The 16,112-nt window shown below is 50.1% G+C and overlaps 5 protein-coding genes across 5 annotated transcripts; 2 read left to right on the top strand and 3 right to left on the bottom strand.

Moving 5' to 3' along the window:
* Window positions 1-362: 362 nt before the first annotated feature.
* ALT_0072 (putative pectate lyase C) lies at window positions 363-3,225 on the bottom strand (the record flags this gene model as incomplete). Its single annotated transcript, XM_033563045.2, has 5 exons — window positions 363-1,492; window positions 1,878-2,105; window positions 2,153-2,410; window positions 2,454-2,806; window positions 2,864-3,225. 5 exons carry the CDS (start codon window positions 3,223-3,225, stop codon window positions 363-365), a joined length of 2,331 nt encoding a protein of 776 aa, XP_033418936.2.
* A 743-nt stretch (window positions 3,226-3,968) lies between these two features.
* ALT_0071 (uncharacterized protein) lies at window positions 3,969-4,828 on the bottom strand (the record flags this gene model as incomplete). Its single annotated transcript, XM_033563046.2, has 3 exons — window positions 3,969-4,277; window positions 4,333-4,572; window positions 4,646-4,828. The coding sequence occupies 3 exons, from the start codon at window positions 4,826-4,828 to the stop codon at window positions 3,969-3,971; spliced, it is 732 nt and encodes a 243-aa protein (XP_033418937.2).
* Window positions 4,829-7,114: 2,286 nt separating this feature from the next.
* ALT_0070 (amidase family protein) lies at window positions 7,115-8,979 on the top strand (the record flags this gene model as incomplete). Its single annotated transcript, XM_033563047.2, has 3 exons — window positions 7,115-7,401; window positions 7,462-7,889; window positions 7,946-8,979. The coding sequence occupies 3 exons, from the start codon at window positions 7,115-7,117 to the stop codon at window positions 8,977-8,979; spliced, it is 1,749 nt and encodes a 582-aa protein (XP_033418938.2).
* A 214-nt stretch (window positions 8,980-9,193) lies between these two features.
* On the bottom strand, window positions 9,194-11,122 carry admA (ADAM family of metalloprotease ADM-A; the record flags this gene model as incomplete). The annotated part of the gene is made up of 3 exons (XM_033563048.2): window positions 9,194-9,965; window positions 10,026-11,010; window positions 11,059-11,122. The coding sequence occupies 3 exons, from the start codon at window positions 11,120-11,122 to the stop codon at window positions 9,194-9,196; spliced, it is 1,821 nt and encodes a 606-aa protein (XP_033418939.2).
* A 2,284-nt stretch (window positions 11,123-13,406) lies between these two features.
* Window positions 13,407-15,561, top strand: ALT_0068 (putative glucose transporter rco-3; the record flags this gene model as incomplete). Its single annotated transcript, XM_033563049.2, has 10 exons — window positions 13,407-13,551; window positions 13,614-13,666; window positions 13,715-13,987; window positions 14,033-14,110; window positions 14,157-14,552; window positions 14,598-14,638; window positions 14,687-14,701; window positions 14,751-15,040; window positions 15,090-15,175; window positions 15,223-15,561. The coding sequence occupies 10 exons, from the start codon at window positions 13,407-13,409 to the stop codon at window positions 15,559-15,561; spliced, it is 1,716 nt and encodes a 571-aa protein (XP_033418940.2).
* Window positions 15,562-16,112: the final 551 nt, after the last annotated feature.

The following is a 16,112-nucleotide window of genomic DNA, read 5'->3' as shown; positions in this document are numbered from 1 at the left end:
GCTCGCGCAGGTCTACGCAGTTCATAGATTGAACACGTAGACACTACGCTGTATAGACCATTGTATCATTATTTCCCAGTCGATCTAGACAGAACAGCGACTGGCATAGCTGGGAGCTACACAATGTCGACCTCCCCCATGAGTCTATAACAACTTACAACTACCTTCCCCTTAGCTACGGCCTGTCCTCAGGTCTGGGGTCATAGGAAAGCTAAGCTGTCTGAGTTCCGGCTAGGGCAACCGAATACAAGAATCATTAGCTAGAAAACGATGACAGATCAAGCTATAGGCAATCGATAAATCCAAGCACATCATCATAGAAGAGCACCAAAACAAGAAACTGAGACTCGATCGTCGAACAATCAGGTCAAAGTGGGAACCTGCCAGTTCACCCACGGCTTGCTATCAAACGCAATCCCCGCATAATTCTTCTGCACCGTGGTATTAACATCCATCCCCAGGAGGAACCGATTAACAAACGCAAACAAGTCATCCCGCTGCTGATCCGGAAAAGAACAGTGTGGATGATTCGTCGACATCGAGTACCCCATCCGATCCGGTACCCCCATCGCCTGCCAAATCAGTCTCGCCGTCCCCATACATCCCAGCGACGACCACGGGCCTAGCCACTGGTACCCCGCATTGTCAATGGACAGCAGACCGCGCGGAGCAATCAACCCAGCCAGCATATGATGGTCGAACGGCAGTTGGTCCACGTTATTCGCGTAGGTATTGAACGCAGTCGAGAACCAGACATTCTCCTGCACGATCTCCCCCGCCGTCTGCACGTTCTGCGGCGCGCCTTCAGACGCCGCCGCCAGCCGCCAGCATCCTGAACCCCCCGTGCCGGACTCCTGCGGGACGGTAAGTGCAATCCGCGAATCGAATGCCCCAGCGACTAGTGCGCCCTTGCCGTTCCGCGAGCACCCCGTCACCCCGATTCGAGCCGTGTTGATTCTCGCGGCGGGGGTGGCTTCGAGCCGGTCGATGATGAGCGATGTGGCCCACGCCCAGGCCATCATTGCGCCGGCGGCGTGGTTGGCACCGTACAGGGTGTAGAAGAGGCCCTTCCCGCGACTGCTTTGGTCGTTTTGCTGCGCGATTTGGCTGTTGTCGAAGGTGATGGTTGCTACGCCCGGTGGGAGGGGGATGCTCAGCCCTCCGTAGGCGATCATTGCTGGGTAGGGACCAGCTCCTGAGGAAGGGTAGGTGATGGTTGCTGTGAAGGAGATGGTTTTTCCGGCGTTGGAGGCGGTGATGGTTAGTTTGTTTTGGCTGAAGGTGGAGGTTACGCTGGAGGGAGCGGGAGGCTTGGTGCCGAGTTCGAGCTGCTGGAGGAGGGTGCTAATGTGGCTCTGGCGGCATTGCCAGTCGGAAAGGGTGGTAACACGACCGGACTGCTGCAGCGGATACCACGAGAAGGGATCGGGGAGTGTGCTGATGGCCTGCAGCTGGGGTGATGAAGGGAGACTGGGACAGGTGGCAGCCAGAGCTGGATGGTCAGTAATAGCAACGGAAGACAGAGAGGTGACTTACCTCCCCTGGAGATGAGGTAAAGGAAGACTAAGCAGGAAAGCATCGTTGTGTTGGTGACCCTCTCGATACCTCAGTTATCCTGCGGTTTATATGCTCGAGAGGCATTCTTCCGATCAGCCGATGAGCCTATACAAGGTTTCAGTACCGACATGATTAGGCTAATATCTATGTTACATCGATGATCTACATGACCTTGTGATCGTATTCTGCAAGGATCGTGGAAAAATTGGGGAAATTTAGCATATATACTCCGAATGCACTGAGCTCAGTAATGACAGGTCAATGGTAGGTGGACGGAACCAGCGAGTTGGCCCACACCTCCAGATATGTATAGCCACTACTATGTAGTTTCATAGAATCGTTGGTGTTGGGATCTGTTCCCAGCTGCTTCTCCGCTTCATCAGGGATTCCATCCCCATCAGTATCCTTTGCAGGAGTGCCTCCGTTTAGACTACCTGGTCCTCCCATAGTAGCTTCATCCGAGATCAAAGCACCCTTTGTGCCCCAAGACTGTACTTGCGTGATCAATTGCGTGTCGACACTATCTCTAACCTTGGATGCTCCGGCATCTGTTGAATTTAGTCAGCGATGCTCACCCTGGACGAGGCAAACTCACATTTGGTCACGTAGGTCACAGCTTCAGCTGGGCTCATGGTATATGCCACCGCTGGATAGTTGTATTTAGACGGCACAATTGCCATGCCGCCGTAGTTCGACGACGACACGCCGAGCGCAGAGCCGTCCAGTTGCCCATCCTTGTCAGGGTCATAGTAGTTGTTTTCGACGTATCCGTGGAAGTTTGCATTGCCACGAGTAAACGCCGTCACTGACGTCGAAGGACCGCTGATAAAGTAATTGCCAATAATATTGGCGTCTAATAATTAGCTGGTGCCAACACAGAGGGTAGAGGGACATACAGGATTGACCATCCGAGTCTCCAGCGATGTATCCTCCGCCACCGCCCCAGTTGTACACGACATTGTTCGTAAACTCGTTCACGCCCTTGACCTTGGGATTGCGCGTCTTGTTATCGATATACAGGTTGCGGAACAACGAAACGCCACCGTCGGTCTGAATCAATCCGCCGCAGGAATGCGTCTCCAGCCCTTGCGCAATGATGCTGTTCTGTATGGTGATGTTGCTAGCATCTCCATTGATGGAGAATGTCTCGTCGCGTCCCCATGACACCGAAACGTGGTCGAAGATCATCCTATTTCCTTCGGCGATGCCCATGGCGTCCTTGCCTGAGGAGCCGCCCTTACCCATGCGACTGGAGATGTCAGTAAGCAAATCTAATACATGGTCACCGCGGAAAGCGTAGACATACATCCGGATATATCGCACAATCGCATCGTCCGCATTAGAAAATGACCATCCATTTCCATAGACTGTGATGCCGTCTCCAGGCGCCGTCTGTCCCAGTATAGTCACCCGCTTCGAAACCACGATTCGATCGGAGATCTTAATCACGCCTCCAACTGCAAAGACAACGATGCGATCAGTGGCAGAAACAGCATCGCGTAGCGAACCTGTTCCGGAATCATTCAGGTTGGTAACGACGTAAACCTGGCCTTTGCGGCCTCCGATCGCATTGGCGCCAAAACCTTCAGCGCCAGGGAATGCGACCAGCGCCGTGACAGCTTGAGAGAAAGCTGCTAAACTGACCAGAAGAGGAGCGGATAGCTTCATATTGGAGGTATGGGTTATAAAACATGGATCATGAAAAGAGGAGCCATTTTTTGTTTATATACCGAAGTTGCAGGCCTGAAAAGAATAAAAACACCAAGCATGATTGCTGCAGAAATTCCCCCGTGCCAAGGAAACTCCATCAACCTGGGGAACCTGCAGGGTCCGAGATAGATTAAAAAGGTTCGTGCTGAGGATATTCCGGTCAATCGGATGACAAGGTTGAAGAACGGGACAATTTAGGCAGTCTAATGAATGGACCACTACGACAATCGTCTCCACCTATCATGTTCAGTAAGGAGGCCAGCGTTTCGGATAATCCGGCTCATTTGCCGTATCAGTCTCGCCTGAAACAATTCATATTGGACTGTTACAGAGGTGGGGAAAGCCGGCGCAGCTGCTGAGTAGGTTACTCAAGGCTACTTCTCGGAATAGAAACATCGGTAATTCATGGAAGAGGAAGGGTATACAGGGTACCGATTGACCATATAGTTCTATTTTAGGATGGAAGAGGAGAAGAAATGAAATGAACTTTTAAACCATGTTACTTGTAAAGCCTGAATGCTTTTACGAAGAAAATCAAGCAGAGAGTTGAAGATCAGCGAATGGGACCTATCATGATATCAAGCCATTATCACAGTACTTGGTAAAGCTTATATGCGTCAATGACGAGCTTTCATATCATAGGGTCAAGGCAGACTATTATATAACAAACGTCTGAGCAAACTAGGGAATCCTTCTTGGTATCAGGCTGAAAACAGTGATTCAATTGTGGCACCGGCGGCACGGTCTCCTATATTTAGGATCCACTTGCTGACTATCCAATATACTGTGACGAGGGCGATTTTCTCGAAAACTGCGCTGGGGCCAACCCGTTTCTCGATAGTAGGAGGAAGAAAAGACCAAACAAAATACCAAACAGTGCTCTCGACAAGCAATCTCCCAAAGCGGACTCTCTGGTTCGGATCAGGGAGTTCTCCGTCTTTAGGCTTGTCGTCTTGTTCAGGCTGGAGGATTTGTGTCTTCACCAACATCGCCTCGATGACGCCGGCAACCTAGGTGTATCAGTCAATACCTGCAGAAGACGTGCATGGTGACGGTAAATCTTACCTGGAGAATCAGAATGACCAGTGATTGACCACATACATCCCCCATCACCGTGGCCAGGATATTAGGGTGTTCGCTAAGGTGTAAACGTCCCAAACCTGCACATAACGTGAATCTGAATCCATAGAATCTCTCTGTGATCCGTCCGAGTCCGTATCCTAATCCGCAGACGACAAAAATAATGAAGAATCTACGCTGACTGGTCACACGAGAATGTAGAACATGCACCTTCGCCTTCTTTGACTGTGAGAATGGTCAGCCAACAGCAGTTCGGCAGGTGCACAGCAGGTGGTAGACTGTAGACTGTAGGACTGACCGGGTGTATTTTGGATTCAGCTTCGACAATCAAAGCAAAAACGCAGAGGACATGGACAATCCATTTCCTGTTGTTCTGTGACAGACCCTGCAAGTTATTTAAAGAGTATGAATGCTCCACAACGTGGTCAGAAAGCTTGCCCAGATATACCGCTGCGATAAGGAGACCCGTGTAGTATAGCATGTCCCTTCTGTAATTGTGCTGGCATGGCAGGTCCTCTTTGGCGAACACGACGTAAGATGAGGCGCATACTAAGATTGACAAGACATCGAAACAACTGAATGATTCCGAGGCTGAACGCCAAATGAGACGGTAAATGGTGGCAGCCGTATAAGAGGCAAGCCAGTAGTGAAAGGGAAGACTGAAAGACAAATATGATAACATCTTCTTTGTCTGATGGTCAGTAAAATATATGATTTACCTTGTCGCGAGGTTGACGAGTGAAGTGAAATGAGATGAGATAACTAGACGTAGTGAAGATAATGATGAGGTAAGATACATACATGGTAGGTAGCGACAAGGAGACCCATGGGCAAAGTAAGGAGCATCCATCCAAAGTTTCAGACCAGCAGGTACCTCACCTTCAGTTGCAACTTTGGCTATTTGACGGTTTTCCAAAAACTGCCACTTAGTGGGAAAGTCATAAGAAATCAAATCTCTCAGATGACCTTCTATACACACCAGGGTGCCTCGTACTGGCAGGGAAATCAAGACTTTTGTCTACCATTTCTCTGTTTGATGATGTCAACGAGCGTACGGTGGCAGAACAACCCCAGTATCTCCGACTTGGGAACAGTCAACCAATTGTTGCGCAGGCCGGTCGAGAATCGCTTGTTGTCAATCGCGCTCATCTTTCCCCAGGGCTGCTACAACACAAGGTGATGGCAAATAACAGGCTTCCGCAGAAAGGATGGAGTTTTGTAAGTCGGGGAGAGCACCCATCTAGAAGCAGTTGCATAATAGAATTCAGAGGCCCGCTATATAATAATATAGAGATGTGAATTTAGACACGGTTGGTTGGCTTATCCAGCTTCAGCCTCGACGTGACCCACACAAAGGTTGAACTTAGTACTTTACGAACCTATGATCACCCAGACCTGGAGTATCTAGGGTTTCCACCTTTCAAAGCTTGGGTTCTTACCCCACATGCTGCTCCGTCTGTTGCAAATGCTCTTGATCTCATGGGAGTATGTGAAGATTTGGGTCTCTAACATTGCGCGTCCCTCCCTGTCGTCAAGATTGAACTTCAAGCACTGAGATAATTATCCAGAATTGAATTAGTATGTGGATCAACCCAATCAACTGTCATCGACAAGAAAGCCCTCAGCTGCTGCTTGTCTTACACTTGGCCTTGTCGACTGGTCTATCATGCGTATAGTGGCTGTAGCTCTGGTCCAATGGTCAGGGCATCATCGCCTCTCTCAGAATGGTCTTGCTCATTGGCCAGAGGAAAATACGAGAGCTACAGAAAACTATGCATCTCTGAAGAAGCCACTCTCTGCCAAGGCGTCCAGGACTTTTCACGCTTTTCACCCCTAGAAAATCCTTCGCAACCTGTTGCCGATTCCTTATCCTTCTTCTTTTCTTCTCTGATCGATCCTTTTGTACTTAAAATCCGTTAGCCTAGTCAAACTTGATTCGGCTCAGGCCTGTTACAAGGTATGACATCTTCACTATGGAGCATAATCAGGTAAAGGCTAAACAGTAATTATATAGACCGGCAAAATATAATATTGCTTTAGTGCTTGACGTTTCTTCTGTTCTCATTCAGCAAAGGTTGGATCTAATAAATCATGACAGGCTCTTTCTTCTGATGAGCAATTAGTGCTAACTTCTGAATGTCAGAAATCTGCCACTATGCGACTTCTTGTCGGTCTTATTGCAGCTTTCTCTCTGCTTACCACTCCAACTGTTGCCGAGGGAGTTGTATTCTACTACCGCGCCAATTCCGGGGGGCGAGGACGCGCAAATGATAAGGGCACAGCAGGCCGGATGTGGGTTCATTACAAAGTCTCGGGATACTGCTAGGAACAACAGCTGGTTCATCATGGCGGGGAATTGCCCTAGGATACCAGAATCGGACCTGGGGTTGAACTAATCAGGAGGGTTTCTCAGTGAGGATCACAACATGCCTAACAGGCAAGACTGAGGAGCTCTGACCTGAATCTGCAGTTAGTATGTGTAAGAAAATAAAGATAAGCTGGCGGATCAGCTAGTGTTCTAGGCATATGTATATTCTCTACTGCTCAGCCTGAGACATGAAATTCGGGTATGCAAATACTTGCAGTTCTATAGGACTATCATCAGGGCTATGAGTCTGCACTGTAGCCACTTCATCCCTGTGACCCCACAACAAATCACAGTGGGGCTGCGAAAGTATCAGAAAATCACCTGGGCAGTACGGAGTATTACTTATTTGAGCATTAAATTAGGACCAACTCACCTATAGTGTATCAAACATCCGCCTTCATGATTCGCCTTCTCCTGTTGTTGCCCCTACTTCTACCGGCGAATGCACAGCCGGCAGAAGACCATCTCCTGGACGTCCAGACTTATTGGAATCCATCCGTCTATGACTTTCCAGTGCTTGGTACCAGTGGCTCCTCTTTGTTTCCAATGCGACCTTGTCATGGAATACAGTTGGAAGAAGTGACCATCGACGACTTGCAGGAGTACCTAACCTCCGGGAAATTGACAACCCTTCAGCTGCTTCATTGCTACCTGGATCGTATCTCCCAAACGGATAGTTACCTCAAGTGAGTACCTGTTCTACTGCCAGCGCCGACCACAGTTCATATGGCTGAATCAAAGCACAGTGCGATCCTCCAGCACAATCCCGACGCGTTCGCTATCGCGGAGGCCTTGGATGTTGAACGCGCCCAGGGTAAAATACGTGGCCCACTACACGGCATTCCATTCATTGTCAAAGATAATATCGCGACCAAGGACCGCATGGAGACAACCGCTGGCAGTTGGGCTCTGTTGGGCTCGGTGGTGCCACGCGACGCGTTTGTTGTGCGGCGGTTGCGGGAAGCGGGGGCGCTGTTGCTGGGGAAGGCCGCTCTGAGCGAATGGGCTGACATGCGATCCAACAACTACTCTGAAGGCTATTCCGCTCGAGGAGGTCAGTGCCGCAGTGCATATAACCTCACAGTCAATCCCGGGGGCAGCAGTTCTGGCTCAGGTGTGGCTGTGGGAGCCAACCTTGTGCCTTTTGCTCTTGGTACTGAGACGGATGGCAGTGGTGCGTTTCTCATATGGAGCTCCATACTTCGGAATATCTCTGACAATCACGGATAGTGATCAATCCAGCGCAGAGAAATGCTATTGTTGGTATAAAGCCTACAGTCGGCCTCACTTCACGCGACGGTGTTATCCCTGAATCACTGCATCAAGATACAGTGGGAGTGTTCGGGAAAACGGTGCGCGATGCGACCTACGTCCTGGACGTCATACATGGTGTTGATACGCGCGATAACTACACCTTGGCCCAGCGAGGCCGGACGCCTCCTGGCGGCTATACTCAGTACCTGAGCGATCGATCATCTCTCAAGGGTGCCGTGTTCGGCCTTCCATGGGAATCTGTGTGGCGCTTAGGGGATCCAGACCAAGTATCTCAGTTGATGGAGCTCTTGGATTTGATCAAGGATGCCGGCGCTACCATCATCAATGGCACCGAGTTTCCCCACTATCGTCAACTTGTGTCCCCGGACGGATGGGATTGGGACTATGGGAGTAAACGTGGATATCCCAATGAATCCGAGTACACCTACGTGAAGGTCGACTTTTACAACAACATCAAAGCCTATCTCTCGGAACTGAACAACACCAATATGCGATCTCTGGAAGACTTGGTCGAGTATAATAGAGCGAATTTTGGGACGGAAGGCGGCTACCCCGGTGTCCATCCGGCATTCGGTTCAGGGCAGGACGGGTTCGAGGCGTCTTTGGCTACAAAAGGCATCATGAACGAAACATACTGGCAAGCATTGGAATTCTGCAGACGTACTACACGTGAAGAGGGAATCGATGCGGCGTTGAAGCACGGAAACCGCACTCTGGACGGCTTGTTGGTACCGCCGGATGTGGCCCAAAGTATTCAGATTGCAGCACAGGCGGGATATCCTGTCATTACAATCCCCGCTGGTGTCAATGAGGAATCAGGGATGCCGTACGGACTAGCAATTATGCAGACTGCCTTTGCCGAATCAACTCTGATCAAATACGCCAGCGCCATCGAAGACCTGCAAAGGGCCACGAATACTCCTTGGAAACGTACCCTTCCCGAGTGGCGAGGATATCTGACTCGCAATCTGCCAGTTATCAATGCATGAATAGACAGAGTCAGTTACTACTACATTAATACCTATGACAGGGCAGTAGTTTAACGGCATGTCGTACTCGGGTTCATGGACATTGCAATTTCTGTACAATAAAGAGCCAGTGAGAAAGGGACATGAGTGTAGCACCAAGTAGCCGTGCTCATCGATTGCTATGCTGCAGAAAGATCCTCTACAAATTTTAAAAACTTGGGCTCGTTAAATCATCCTAACCGTAACGATAAGGTGGCGGCGGGGGATAGGTCTGCGACACAACTGGCACAGCTGGCGATGCCTTCTTTGACGGCCGTCGACAACAGCTACAGATCATGCAAGCCAAGATGGCAAGAACCAGCGCACCGCCAATCCCAGCAGCGAGACCAATAATAAGTGATCGATGACTGTCCACCCATGACCTCTCGTTTCCCCGGCATTCTCCATTGGAACACGAGGATCCCCCATCACCACCCCCGCAGCGTTGTCCACCCGACAAAACCTGATCCGCGGGACATATGGTCGAATTGCCAGTACACGTCTCCTCAACATCGCAGGGGCCGGTGCTCGGACGACAAACTGTATCCGCCGAAGCAAACTGGCAGTTAGTACAGCACGGACTCGCGGCATCATCGCAGAGAGCCCCCGCTCGCAACCGGCAGGTCGAGCCATCACAGCAACTGTTCTGATCGCAGGTGGCGCCGCAGTCGCATTCCTCGCCAACTTCCACAATCCCATTCCCGCACTGCCCGTCTGTAATGGTGGTAATGTTGCTGTTGCTGACCAGGCAGCGCGTGCTGACGCGCCCAGAACTGAGTTGCGAGCAGATGTTCCGGATGCTGCATGGAGAGAATGCTGTCTGCGAGGCTGAGGAGACCGGGTTCATGATGTACTGGCCATTTGCGTCGCAGGTGGAGGAGGACAACGGACAGCACTGACTCTGGGCGGAAGCACACTGCGTTGACTCACAATCATGGACGGCCCCAAATGTGTGGCCTGACTCGTGGCTACAAAATTCGCAGTTCAGCCAACTGAAACATTGCGTGTGCAAGGCAAGGAGGACTTACACAAAAACTTGCCATTCACTGCGAGTGCGTGCCACCACGTTCGCACCACTTGCGCTTTGCCGTCCCGGGTTGGAAGTACACAATTGACCGAGCCAAGAGACACCAACCTCCTGACCCGACGGACAGCCGGTCATCAGCGTCCAGTATGCATTGCCATCGTTGAGGGAACCGCGCCAGGAGGTGAATCGACTCAGTCTCCAGTTTAAATCTCCTGCCGAGCAGTCGGCATTCCATGGCGTTGAACTCGACGGACTGCTCGGGCAATCTCGATCGCTAATGGTCAGGTCGTGGAGGGCGAGGGAGATGTTGAAGGTCCGCTCGTAGACTTCCGAAGCTGAATTTACCATATTGATGACGTTTCGACGGAGCTCATCGCTGGAGGTGAACGAGGCCGAGTATGTGCAATCAGTCGCGATACCTACCAAGGCGACTCTTCTGGTGCTAGGGCATGGTAAATCGTCGTCTGTGATGAAAGGATTCCCCGAAGACTGCGGCGACCGAGGTGCTAATTGGTCCCATTCATGATATGAAGAGTGATAGTGAACAACCATGTGCGGCTCCCCGGTATTTCCGGATCCTGATATTATCGTCACCTGGTACTGCTGACCGACCACGCTGAAAATACCGTCAAACATGGGATCATCCCCATCTCGATGTATATATATCCGCGCCCAGCCAACCTGATTCCAAGTTGGGTTTGAGCCAACCTGCTGAGCAGACACAACTCCTTTGAACACCTTGTGTTCGGCTTTGTTCACGGCTTCCCTCCTGCGAACTACGCCGTCTGTACCGATGTACTGGACACGGGAATCCCGTGTGAGGATATCATGGTTCGGCTCCAGGCTCAGCTTCAGCGCTCCTTGCCCGGGAAGCTTAAAGGACAAATCAAAGTGTGAGTAGGCGTCGACTCGATGAGACTGCGTATGGATAATGGTATCCTCGACTCGGGTCTCGCTATCCCAGACGGAGGTTTGCACCGAATGTGCTAAGAACGTTAGGACGTATAGTGCATTGTACAGTGCTCACACCTTACCTGCAACATTTAGACTCACAGCAACAAGGAGACCAATGAAACTGACGAGTTTGAGAATCATCATGGCTACCGCCTTTGAAGCCTCTCACACATGAAGTAAATCGACATCTTCTCGTTAGACCTCATTTCCATATATGTATTGCACGCCACTTCAACACGAACAAGTTAGAGAACCACAACATATTGCAGATAGAGCCTGCCACTGTGACTTCCGCTAGGCATCCAAATAAATCGAAGAAACTTTGCGGTTCCCAGGGTCAAATCGATGTACTGGGGAAGCCAAGATAGGGACTCGTCATCTCAAAAGAACCCAATCGAACAGGAGACTCGACATCGTGAGTGGCCTGGCTCATTGGCCGGGGCCTTGATATGGTGTATGCACAGCCACCGGCTGCCGATTACACTCTGCTCGGTAGCTGACGGATGTGTCGGAGAAAGGCGTTAACGCCAGCCAAGATGTCAGATTCCCGCCGATGATGAAGTCAAAAATCGGAGACTGTGCTTTATTATCAATGACAAAGTGGCTATGCTGCTTTCCCACTTGATCTTGGCCAACAATGCCGAACGGTACTGGTGAACCAAAGTCGCAGTATGGAATAGCGGGGGGGAAAACTGGAGCTCACTGCCGGCGGAAAGTCTTGGCTGTCAGCAACTTGCATCGAGCCCGGAAAGACTCCGATGCTATTTGTAGGACAAAGTTTGACTGATTCCTCATTGGTTGGGCATGGAGTTTCAAAGGCGGACTTTAACCATTGTGCTGGATGAGATAGACATCCGCGCGTCGATTTTCGAAGATGATGTAGGTGAAGGTCCACGGAGATATGCAGGATCACCATCATCTGCAGACGCTTCACGAAAAGTGGCGCATATGGCCTTGTATTTCCATGCTGGGCACCCTTGGCTGGGAAAGACAACCGCAGCCAGATTTAGGCAGGTTCCACTCAACTGTTGTAGTTCAAAGAGAAAGGTCCATAGCACTGACAAAGAGGTCCAGACTTGTGTCTGTTTATCTTTCTGGGAGAACGCTGACTAATCATTTTTATCTGGTTTCTTGTGGCCTGAGGCTAAGACTGCCTGAGGTTGCTTTTACCTTAGTATCCAATTCTTGTTCTTGTTTATGTCTGGAACCCACTATCAAAGCCCCCTATCTAGCATGGCCACAGACGTCATGGATTATTCTAGATCATATTCTAGAACCTGACAGTTGACGCCGAAAAGCTCGTCTTTTATCCGGAAAGTTCCTTCTGGAGATGGAAATCAGACTCGAACCAGGAGCGCGCGATATTTTGTGGCAACTCTTTGTTTGAGAGTATTCCACAGCATCTTGTGCCTTCTCATTCGAATATCTCGACAGACTCAGTAACTTCGGTGTCCATGTTCTGGGTTTTAGCGACATGTGTCGAGCCATGGTATCCAGCCACGCATTATGCCGTCCTTATGCCGCATAGATAGTTATGAGTTATGACGTGTTGCAATGCATCGATTGCTAAGGTCCAATCGAACATGAATGATACCGCAGTCCACAGGGGAGAATTCCGGCTAAAATCAACGTTGGGTTGTTCCAGCTCCACTCGATTCGAAAGGTGAGAAATTTCCCCTCCTGAGTATTCTTCCGACGACCTGAGTCGGTTTCACCCCCGGATTGAGACAGTACGTATCTCCTTGTGCTTATGATTGGTACGCTGGAGTTGCTCTTGTCTGCGCTAAAGCACTGGCGCCGCTCTATGACCGTTTCCCTGCCTAGCTTCACGACTAACCGGTACTGTATGGAAAGTGATTGCGATCCCGCGCCGGCAGCCGGCATGGCGTCTCGTACCGGCAGCCACGAAGCTTAATAATATTGCAAATATCGAAGGCATACACTTCCAGGTTACAACGCGGTTTTTTCTGCGGTGTTATACTTACCGACAGTTTGAACAACGATTCCACTATTGTGAATGTTTGTGACAAGAAAATGGACATACTCCAGGCGACTGTGGCCCCACGGGGATAAAGGCCGGGGAAAAGTGGACCAATCCCCATTCAGTCTATCACCGCCATTGGTTCAGGATAAATCCATACCGATCATTGCCGAAAATCGAATCGTACACAGGAGGGGGTAAATGCATGGGCTGATGGGGAGGCTCGCGCCGGTTCTGGTCGGCTATCGGTCTGAAATCAAGCATTTGTTGGCAATAGAAGCTCTCGCAGGACGCCCTTGGCTGCCGAGTGTTCCGAACCTAGCTGTGTGTCAACTATATATTTGATGACAATTGAACCCTTCTTTTACTTTTCTGGTCTCTCGCTAGTACGGGTTTGATTCTGTCTTACACCTCTGTTCATCCACTTGCCTACATCAATCCATCAGAATGGGCGGGGGCATGACTTCCCAAGACATTTCGGCCAAAAGAGCCGAACTGGCCGGAGGAAAGGTTGGTTGGCGTGGCTTGCTCAGCAGCAAGAAGACCTTTGGTATTGCCTTGTTCGCCTCTTTGGGTGGCTTAGTTTATGGATGTATGAGCGTCTCCTATCACCCTACTCCCCATGAGGAATGCTTCAGAGGCTGACGTATCCAGACAACCAAGGAATGTTCGCGCAGATTTTGACAATGCACTCATTCATTGAAGCAGTATGTGCCTCTTGACGACCTAACGTCGATAGTCGCTCACACTTCCAGACCCAAGGATACGCAGAGACCACTGGTGTGAAACAGGGAATGTTGACCGCGATTCTGGAACTTGGTGCATGGCTCGGGACTCTCATCAACGGATATCTGGCGGATGCTACCGGTCGTCGCATCACGGTTGTCATTGCTGTGGTTGTGTTTTGCGTCGGCGTCATTGTCCAAGCATGCACAAAGAACGCGGACTACATCTACGCTGGGCGGTTTGTGACTGGTCTGGGTGTGGGTAACCTGAGTATGATTGTGCCTCTGTATAATGCGGAACTGGTATGTTCAAAGGACCTATATGACGATTCTGTCTGACCTCGTTAGGCACCGCCGGAAATCCGTGGCTCTCTGGTCGCTGTGCAGCAGTTATCCATTACTTTTGGCATCATGGTCAGCTTCTGGGTAAGTATATAGTCAGCTCGAGGATGATCGAATGCTGATGTTTTAGATCGGTTACGGGACAAACTATATTGGAGGGACTGGTGAGGGGCAATCCATTGCTGCCTGGGAGATCCCCGTTTGCATCCAGATCCTTCCAGCCCTAGTCCTGGCAGCGGGAATGCTACTCTTCATGCCGCAATCCCCGCGACACTTAATGAATCAAGGACGGGAAGAGGAATGCTTACAGACTCTGGCCAGACTTCGCGATACCTCTGTTGATGACATTTCAGTCCGCATTGAGTTTCTCGAAATCAAGGCTCTGCGCATGTTCGAGGATGAAGCCGCTCGGAAGAGGTATCCTCAGTACCAGGATGGCTCCTTCAAGAGCCGATTCATGATTGGGCTCAATGACTATCTCTCTCTAATCACCGACAAGTCGTTGTTCAAACGAACAACTGTAGCGGTAAGTATTCTCTCCGCGTCCTCTGCAAGTCGCTGACTCGCGCAGTGTATGATCATGGTCTTCCAGCAATGGAACGGAATCAATGCGTAAGTCAATACATTTGGTGCAATAAGAAGCTTGCTAACAGTTCACAGGATCAACTACTATGCGTAAGTGCATTACTCTTGAAGTCAATATCATTGTGTTGACTTGAAAAAGTCCGCAGATTTTCAAAGGTCTTCAACTAGGCGGCAAGACTACCTCCCTCCTCGCAACCGGTGTCGCAGGTATTTTCGAATTTGTCTTCACCATCCCCGCTGTTCTTTGGGTCGATAACATCGGCCGGAAGAAGATTCTGATTGCCGGAGGAATCGGTATGGCTGTCTGCCATTTTATCGTTGCCGGCATCATCGGGACGTATTCGGGCGAGTTCGAGAATCACAAGGGAGCTGGCTGGGCTGCCGTGGTCTTTGTGTGGATCTTCATTATCAACTTTGCATACGCATGGGGTAAGTCAATTTCTGACTTGGACTCTGACAGACGAACTGACAGAAGCAGGCCCTGTCGCGTGGATCGTCGTGTCGGAAGTCTTCCCTTTGAGCATGCGCGCCAAAGGTGTTAGTATTGGCGGGAGTAGCAACTGGGTATGTGTACTCCATCGTGGCATATACACATTTCTAACAGAAGGTAGCTCAACAATTTCGCGGTCGGTCTATCAACCTCCCCCTTCATCGAAGCTTCTGATTACGGTACCTTTATCTTCTTCGGCTTGGTGACCACCATCGGTGTCCTGTATGTGTGGTTCCTCGTCCCCGAGACCAAGGGTCGCACATTGGAAGAGATGGACGAGTTATTCGGATCCGGAAGCATAGCCGTCGAGGACGAGGCTCTGAAGCGTCGCATCGAGAGAGAGATCGGCTTACTGGCCTTGTTGGGTGAAGATCCGGACTCGAGCGAGAAGACGTCCGAGAAGCTGGAGCATTTGGATCACCGCGAGCGAGCTGAGTTGCCCAAGACTGCCAGCTCGTAGTGGTTGTATCACTCTAGAAGAAGCATCATATGTTGATGTTTCGACTATCTCGTGAAGTTGTGGCTGCACCTATACAATACTATGGTAGACGTTTCGGCTCAGTGGAATGTATTAGACAATATAGATAGTCACAATCATTCAGCATTGTTCAGATGTCAATAAAACCATTTTACCCTGTCAATTTTCCTGTTACACCTGCATCATTCATTTTGACTTAAACAACACCAGTATGTTTGAACATACACCCAATAGTTCTATATACCTTGTTCCCAGTAACACTTATTTTCCACTATCTTACGACGCCGAATACCTTCACTATCCAGTGACTGGACGCTTTGTGTCGGTGGATAGCCTTAGGACAAAGAAAGAGATATTGCTGGTGAATCCATGACGAATCCAAGTAACCAAGTATATGGAATCGGAACGCGTCTAAAGCACGGATAAATGGAGTGTATTTAGCCTGAATTCAATAATCGGGAGACTCGAGATGGCCGAGCATACGTATCCTTGTACTATTGTGCCGAGGTATGTCCGATGAGCTTGAAGCAATT

The sequence above is a fragment of the Aspergillus lentulus genome, assembly GCF_001445615.1.
Source record: "Aspergillus lentulus DNA, contig: Alt01, strain: IFM 54703, whole genome shotgun sequence".
NCBI classification, from domain to species: Eukaryota; Fungi; Ascomycota; class Eurotiomycetes; order Eurotiales; family Aspergillaceae; genus Aspergillus; species Aspergillus lentulus.
The sequence above is the reverse complement of the archived record's forward strand: the minus strand, read 5'-3'. Positions and strand labels throughout refer to the sequence as shown.